Source organism: Varroa jacobsoni, unplaced genomic scaffold (assembly GCF_002532875.2).
Source record: "Varroa jacobsoni isolate VJ856 unplaced genomic scaffold, vjacob_1.0 scaffold_176, whole genome shotgun sequence".
Classification (NCBI taxonomy): domain Eukaryota; kingdom Metazoa; phylum Arthropoda; class Arachnida; order Mesostigmata; family Varroidae; genus Varroa; species Varroa jacobsoni.
The window spans coordinates 88,420-96,951 of record NW_019213078.1 but is presented as its reverse complement, the minus strand read 5'-3'; the positions used below and the strand labels follow the sequence as shown (position 1 = coordinate 96,951).

The 8,532-nt window shown below is 38.6% G+C and overlaps 1 protein-coding gene across 2 annotated transcripts in view; it reads left to right on the top strand.

Annotated features, from left to right (window-relative positions):
- The first annotated feature begins 6,154 nt into the window (after positions 1–6,154).
- LOC111271588 (uncharacterized) overlaps positions 6,155–8,532 on the top strand; it is a 7,423-nt gene continuing 5,045 nt past the window's right edge. Inside the window, exons 1-2 of one of the 2 annotated variants that reach the window (XM_022852487.2) lie at positions 6,155–6,562; positions 8,095–8,260. In XM_022852487.2, the coding sequence (XP_022708222.1) occupies positions 6,330–6,562; positions 8,095–8,260 (399 nt within the window). In that variant the 5' untranslated portion in view covers positions 6,155–6,329. The remainder of the gene's footprint in view (positions 6,563–8,094; positions 8,261–8,532) is intronic. The other variant, XM_022852496.2, reaches the window with a different exon arrangement.

Here is an 8,532-nt window from a genome sequence, read left to right as displayed (position 1 = left end):
GTCAAGACTTCACCTGTTGGCAGGAATTGTTTATCCAAACCAGGGACTGGGGGCGGACGCCATAGAGACGCTGCTGTCTTGCTTATAATAGACGACTAGCTAAGGCATTAAACAAGTTCTTGTATTTTAGAATCTGATCAATTGGAACAGCATACAGAATCTACGGCCTGCCCCACGAGCCAAGAAGTTCGTTTCAAGCTCCTGTAAATCAATCTGAACTTCCATGGCGTCTGTATAATCTGTTTTTCTATTACTGATTTTCGTTTTGTAACAGCAATATTAATAATGAAAAATATTTTATCAACAAAACCTGAAGCAGATCAGTGTGGTGCCGACTCGCATGTGGTTCGCAAGATTAGGGCCAGAAAGTGTGTGGTTTAAGGTCGCGGATACCATTTCGTCGTGTTTTTTGTATGTTGTAATAAGATAGATTAACTTGAATAATAATAAATAAAAATAGATTAACTTGAATAATAACAACTCAAGTTGATTGATGAGGCTTTAGCAACATAATCTTTGTTGGATTATCTCATTAAACTGTTTTAAATTAGAATGTTTTGATTACGAGTTCCATTAATGACCAAATGTTTTACCACTGCACTGTTATGCGGACATGGCTTTGGTCCGATTTTAAGGTATCATGGCCTTCTAGACAATGGTACTATCTCATCGAAAAAAATGATTTGTTTTTGAGATTGTCGCCTGATACTTATATATGTATAAGCAACTTTTCAAATAATTAATTATCCTTTTTATTTTGCAATAATCTAACCGTAATCTGCGTTGTACATTTCCATTAGTGCAGTATTACCCTTACACGTAATAGTTATAGCGAGGCTACGTGAGAGGAATATAATCAGTTCTCAGGTGAATATTATTGCCCGTTTATCGTACTTTATTCTATATATCATGCATGGTCGATTTATCCAGCAAAGTATCTCCTTTAAGACAAACAATATTTTTTATGACGGCGCAGCTAAAAAGTGTTTTATAGAAAATGTCGACTCGAGTCGCTAAAAAAAGCGTGGTGGAAGCTCAGTCAATCTATTCATTAAATTTGACTTTCAGCTAACTATTAGTTTATTTAATATTAATAATAACTAACAATTAATTCAACTTTAAAGGATAAGCACAGTGTCGAACAAAATTGAAAACCAAATGATAGGGCTTTACTCCTTTTTAAGTTGGCTTTCAAGTTTATTGGATTTGACCCTAAGTTTTTGTTAACTGGGGTTATAAGTTGCCGCTGATTGAACCAGCAAGCTGCAAGGTAGATCCTCAAAATTAATATCGCTTATATGAACACGCGGGCTACAGATTGCGCCACGTTGTCACCCGGCGAACAGTAAGGAGTGAAGTTGTTCTGTTGGTTGATGGTGTGGCTCATCGTAGGGTTAAACCTATCTTTAAGAATAAAGAGCCAGTTTACTTCAGAAATCACTTCTGTCGACGCCGAAAGCAACAATGCCGACAATATTTTAAAAGGGTATTACAAGATTTGTGTTATTATTGTTATGCTTTAAAAGCTTGTTTAATTTGATGAGTCTCGCTTGCGTGTAGTTTTCTCTTCTAAAAATGTTAATGATTTTCATTCTCCTGTAATTTAGCTGAACTCTATCTGACTAACTTTTATAGTATACGTTATCAATCCACAAAACATTTTTAACCGTGTAATTCTATGAGAATTCAAATTACATATAAATATAGGAAGACGTCCTTGCATGTACGGAGCGTTAAGAAGTAGTCATAAACATACCATGTAAGTCGTTCTAATAGAAACGCAAGTTACAAGCTTACGTTTTTTGAATGCGTTAAAAACAAACGTTTCTTTCTTTGAACGTCTAATACAGCATACAACCACATAATATTAAGAAAAAAAAAAAACAGGATTATACCATTATATTTAGAGCAGATAAAGCGGAGCTATTTTTTAGGTAGACACTTTTTATGCGTCGCGGCAGGTGTTCAGAACGTAGTCCTGTATTAATTGCATGTGGGTTTGTTGTCTAAACCCCAACCTCAACTTCGAACAGGTCCCCTCTTGATTCGACGCATCGCTAGACCTGTTTTCGAGTTGTCGAAATAGTTTCAGAATCCAAACCCTGGAATACGGGGTCACATTCGTTTCTTTTGGGTTTTGTCAATAGTCTCGAAGCTCTTTTCTTCTAGGTGTTTTTCGAGTTTTGCAAAGAAAAGTCATCGCGAGCGCTACACAAGCGAAAGCACTTAGCTGACTGGCAGCATTCTATTCCCGTGGTGCATAAGCCCCGAGTTGCGATCTATGAGCTCAGCTCTACTTTAGCGAACAGCAATACGCAATAACCGTAGAACATGTTGGCGTACTCTAAAATTTGACCGGCAGACAAGCTACGGTGCCATAGGTTTGATTATGAATCGACCTTTAATAGACCAAAACCCGTTTTTGCAAGCACTTTCTTGACCAGGTAGTGTAGCCATATAAGCATGCCACAAAAGGAAACAAATATTGAAATTTCACTCGTGTACTATTTATGGCGCTACAATCAGGGATAAGCTAAATTAGTCATTTTTAGAATCACGTGGCTTGCAACTTATCTACACTCCTCTCTGGAGTATTTAATGGCGGTATTACACGTAAACATTAAAACGGTTGTTACTTATATTTGTAATTTTAGTTTAGTCTCGGTCTGAGCTTCATCCATCAACTTTTATCCGTTTGTCCGTTTACGTAAAGCCATCGAAGAAGTTCTTGCCCTGTTGTCTATTCTGCTATACCAGCAAGAGTGATCATAGTTTGAGACGAGCTCACTTCAACGTTGAGAAAGTACAAGGAAGTTTCATATGAAACTGACGCATTAAAGCTGTCTTTCATGGTTATTCATGCATAAGGCACACTTTTAAATATGCTAGATTTCTTTATTAGTACCCCTCCGGTCCCCCCCGTCCCCCGGCCTAAACGAGAGAGTTGCATATCAACTTCTGTACTTCTGTTTTTTTTATTTTTTTTTTTCTTTGTTTTCAATCTTAATCACATTTTTGATGATACACCTAAATATACTTGGTTGGGGCATTTTATTCTTCGGGGGGCCGCGAGACCAACTTAACGATAAAGTACGTAGAACTACATGTAATACTCGTATTTTCAACTGTTTTCTTGCCTAATTGGAACCAACTACTATTTTTGAACTGTCCCTTTCATTATGTATGTGTTATACCGGTCTGTTATATCGGTTTGCCCCAAAATTGCCGTATTGCCCCCGATATATTGGAATAAATCATAGTGGCAATAGAGCGGGTCAAGTTTCTCGCATTACAGCCAGTTATTACACCCATGTCCAGCTCATTTTGTACCACAAAGAAATATAATATTTGTCGGATATAGATGTTAATTTTATGTCCGACATTAACATCCGAGTTCTATGAGGTCCTCAAAGTAGGCTGTCCCTAAACTACGCCAATTCACGATACCTGAAGTTCTCAAAGATGTTTTTAATAGGTTATGTTATAACACTTCCTCTTCCTGTTCCCCCTCCTCCTCCTCCTCCTCTTCCTTTTCCTATAAAGCTCTTCGTTGATTAGAAGGTAAAAATCTTGTCAAAACAGTCCATTCTAAACCTAAGTAGCACTTTTTTGTGACCGAAAGGTAACGGCGGTGGGGTTTCAAAGAAAAGGGAAGTACTTTCAAAACTCAATATGAAGCGATACCTTTCGTCTAGATAATATTAATGTGCACTCGTTGGTAATAAAAACAGGAGTGATATGTACTTCGCTCCAAGGATTCGTGTAATTACTATCTCTATTATTATTACATCTCTATTGATTAATCTTCATTGAAGACTTAAAGTTTGCGTCAGTGAACTTCATCTGTAACATGCTTTTCTCCGTGAATGTCCGCCTAAACATTTTGCGATAACGCATCACTTACCATTGAAGCAAAATGAGTACACAACGTACTGACGCCTGTCATAGCGGACTTTATCTACTGAACTTCATGTGACGTCTAATTGTTTCCGACTACCTAAATGGTGCATGCGAAACTTCACCACTGAGCAATACCGAACTTTACTTTAAATCAATTAGGACTATAAGTAAATTCACATATATATACGTAAGGTGTCGGCATGAAGCTCTAGATACTATATTAGAATCTGACTCGAGAGTACAAAACCTTTGAATAGAACATCATAGCTATGATGTGTGAACCAATTAATTATGCTAATTTTTGCTATTTTCTCTGTTGTGATTCGCCGGGCACTGTTTTACGTTGACTACGATGTACCTATTTTTGGTGATAACGACGTAGAGTTAGCAGTACTCGCTAGGTCCGTGCCTTTAGCTCAAAAATGCATATTTCTGTATGGGTCATCCTAATGATTTTTATTGTTATCGCCGAAGGTTGGCGTCATCAACACACGGAGCAACCACGCCTGCCTTATGAACGTGGTTATGGTTCAGGCATTTTTCGGCATGGTAAATCAAGGCCAGCGTTTACAAGACATCGAAAAATGAAGCACGCCCGACGACAAAATGCCAATCAGCTAACACTTAAAACGCAGTCGGTCGAACCGCCTGTAGCTGATTTACGCAGTGAAGAAGAGTTTCTTCAATTGCCGTACAAAAAATTTAACGCCGATGCCTTAGAAGCAGGAGCTGTCGATTGGGAATCAGTCGACAAGGGCCGGATGCAATGTAGTACATTCAATATGGGGCATTTAGATAATCACTACTTCTATAATCCGGCCCCGTTGTTTGGTGGTAGATTGAAATTTGAGAAACCTGAATAACTCTTACCGGTGTCTGTAAAGGGACGATCGTCCGTAAGATTTAAAGGGGCAATCAACACACATGTAACAAAACGCCAACTTGAGGAGCACTCCATTAAGACTGAATTCTGAACTCGTAATGAAGGTCGGTCGTGGATGACCATGGAATACGATTCGGATGTAAAGGCCCCGTGCAAGCCTGTTGAGATTAATCTTCCTAGTTAGCATTTTACCATTCTTTAGTCGAGGAAAGCAAGAATTATCATTCCCTCAGAAATTGCTAAATATTACAAGATACAGATTGTACATGATAAAATATGTGCGAACAGTCGAAGTTACCATTTATGCCCAAATTGACTGTATTAGTAGCTACATTTGAAAAACAAACGAAAAATTGTGTCGGACGGATACTACCACAGATTGATTTTTCGCCTACTTCTGTTATTACAATGATGAACGAAGTTTGTGATAATTTAATCAACTCTTGTCTTTTTTTGTAAGCTTCGCATATATAGTAACAACGCGTACTCTATTTGAATATAATAAAATACCAAAATTTGTGTAAATATTATAAAACGAGGTTTTACCGTTAAGCCTATTGGTACTCTGTTGACCGAAGTGCACATAATCTAGAAGGTAGTAATAGCATTTCACCTTTGTAATTTTTGAAATATTGCGCGTTTTGATGCATTGAGTTCGTATCGCAGCTTAAGCTCGCTGCTGTATTGAACCCTACTAAAGTTGCTTAGGGACAAATTTGCCTGGCTAAATTTACGATGAAATTTAGCTACGACTGTGATAGAAAATTTACTCGAAACGCATAATAAACAGTAGTTATTCTGTACAATTTGTAGCTTAAACGTTAATATATGTATAATGTGTACACCCAACACAGTATCATTTACACTACACGTTATTATAAAAGCGTGTCAATAAGCGTTAATAAAAAAGTATTTGCAAGTCTTCGGGCCCCGTAATGCGTGGAGTTGTGTTGGAATCGCCTCTAACCCGATATCCGACGGCGTTATATAAGACAATCTTCTCTATTACAGTCCCTATTGCTTTAATTAAGCTTAGCTGAAATATAGCCAGCCTTTGCGAGCTGGTCCAGCTTTTAGAGTAGTCCAAAACCGCAATTATACTTTCAAAACATTGTATTGCACTGAACTCTTCAATATACTATCGATAATTTCGCGGCATACCTCGCCCCACCCTGTTATTGCAATTCCGAGTTTCTGGAAGTTAAGCTCTATGTACTTGCCATAACGGCTTATATGCCTAACGCTAGGTTGTTCTTTAGCAACTTTAACCGCTCTTCACTCACTAATAGCTGCTCACGCACACACGGTCGATGACTACCCTCCCCTGGACCGAAATCTCCCGTGCGAGGCCACTAGTGCCAAAGCTGTTAGCGGGCTGGAGATCTAGCACCGGGCGATCGAGATAGTCGACATAAGGCCGCAGTGCAGAACTCCGGCCTCGGAAGGGTTGCTTACTCTCAAGCCTAATTTTTGTCTAGATAAAGAGTAAGGAAGACAGTAACGTGTTGAGACTACGCTTGGTGCTTACTGGATATTCTATCTTACAATGGCTCTAGTGCTGAAACTGTATCTCCTGAGCGTGACTCTCGTGGCGCTGAGTGCAAACGCGGAAGATCTTTCATTCAAAGATGAAATTGTTCGAGATGAGAATTGGCTGGATCCCTCAAATATGTTTATATCGAAGGCAGGACACAGCCTTAAGGTATATGGCGACGAGCATGGTAGCAGAGGTGATGGCAGCGACGATGATGCGGTTGTTGTGCGTCCACTAAGCACCCGGTTTGTGTCGTTAAGAGCTTATCGTTGAAGAAATTTAAGCGTTAACATTGGTATCTCAATAAATTAGTGTAGAAGTGGCTATGGGAGAAACAGTGAGTGCTGATTAAAGGAGATGTCACTTTTAGTGAAAAAGGATTGCCAGTAGGTAAAACAAAGACCTTCTTTTACCGTTCTATAAATAGATCCTTTCCAAGGTCGCAGTATATAGAAAAATGTATCTGCATGTATACAGAATGTTATGCCATATCATGGGTGTCTAAAGCCGACAGACCAGTGGCCGAAATAGTTGCTATTTCAATATATTTAGTGCATTCAGAAAATCGCAACCTGTTTGGTATAAAGTTTGTAAAATTACTCGACGCATGTGGTAAGTTTTTTCTTACTACTTCTGTAACTATCGGTTCGGTTTGTATACACCTCGGCGTCTTCTTCGCAAGCGCCAATGAGTTACGGGCCGCTGACCAGTTAAACAATGCTTGGCTAAATACAGCAAGCCAGAGAGGTTACAGAAGCAATATAATGGACCAGGCGCTAGGTGACATGGGTCTTAACAAGGTCGCACTGAGACCCACGTCACTTGTCTGGTATGGATGAAGCACTAACGACGTTAAAAGTCACTGACTGAGTGGTTAAGAGCCTTTAGTGTTCGATATATTATCCTATATGGTATGATTTTTTCTAACTCATAATGCATTTTGTCTGTTAAAGATTTTCTTCAACTATATCATTTTATTTATTACATTTATGCCATACTGCCGAAATCTTTCATTGACACTAGTTACTCTTAAAATTAAAGACTTGATAATAAGCGGACTTCAATTGTAGGAAGGGTACTCTTCCATGAATTTTGGCTTTCTATTAAGGAAACTGCATGGCAAGATCGCCGAGTTATACTGCACGCCCTTTCTTAGAAATTCACTGCCGTTCAGACTTGCGTCCAAGGCAGTAAGTGTGCCTAATTTCGAGAACCATTTTCATTTTAAGGTTGGCTAAAGTTGTAGAGTCAGAGTCCTAGCCTATTTGCTAGGGTGTAGTATAGTACATCAAGAACATTTAACGAAACATGGAAATTTTCGAAAGAAAAGCAAAAAGTTTAATGGGCTTATTTATAAAGATGGTTCCATAGGCAGAGACGAGTATCCGACTGTTATCAGACATGCCTTATATTTTTTTAGTTCATATGACGTGCTTGAAGTGTCGCTAGGACGTGTTGCATACCGGTTCACTCGTACCCGTGTGCTTCTAACATCTTCATTCTCGCCAATTTTTTGCCAACGATAAAAAAAAAATACCATATCAAACGATTCAGTTTAAACGCTATTGTTGTTCTAATAGTCGACGATAAATCCAACTGCTTTCAACACATAACGTTACAGTCAAAAAGCCAGCTATTTTAATTAGATTCCGTGTTAACATTAAGGTGAATTTTAGTTCCAAGCTATTACATTCTAATCCGATATATGTAGGTTGTCCATCTATTGAGTACATGGCGTAAGTAATTATTACGAGTTCTCGCATTGTGATTTTTACAGAGAGCGCAACGAATGCCGAGAACAGCGCAAGGAACTTATCACCTGTCAGAAAAAGCTAAAGGACCTGCAGCTGCTGCGCCAACTTATTAACACCAGCTACGACGAACCCTGCACTGACCGCGAGTTCATCTATCTACGAAGACTTGCTCTAACGCTTGTCAATAAAGTAAAGAATAGACTTACCATTACGCAGCAGCTCTGTTTATTGTGCATATATTCGATTTATGTTATAGCTAGCTGAAACTCCCTACCAGTGAAGATTTCCGTCTTGATACTTCATAGGCCTATTGAGGGTCGGCTCAATCGATGCACATTTTACAGTAAAAAAGCAACATTATTTGATCAAGGCTTGTATGATCAAAGTTAAAAGCTCATTTTACATATAATAATAATAATTTTGTCTTGCTCTCTTATCTCAGAAAGCTGCTGAACTAAAAC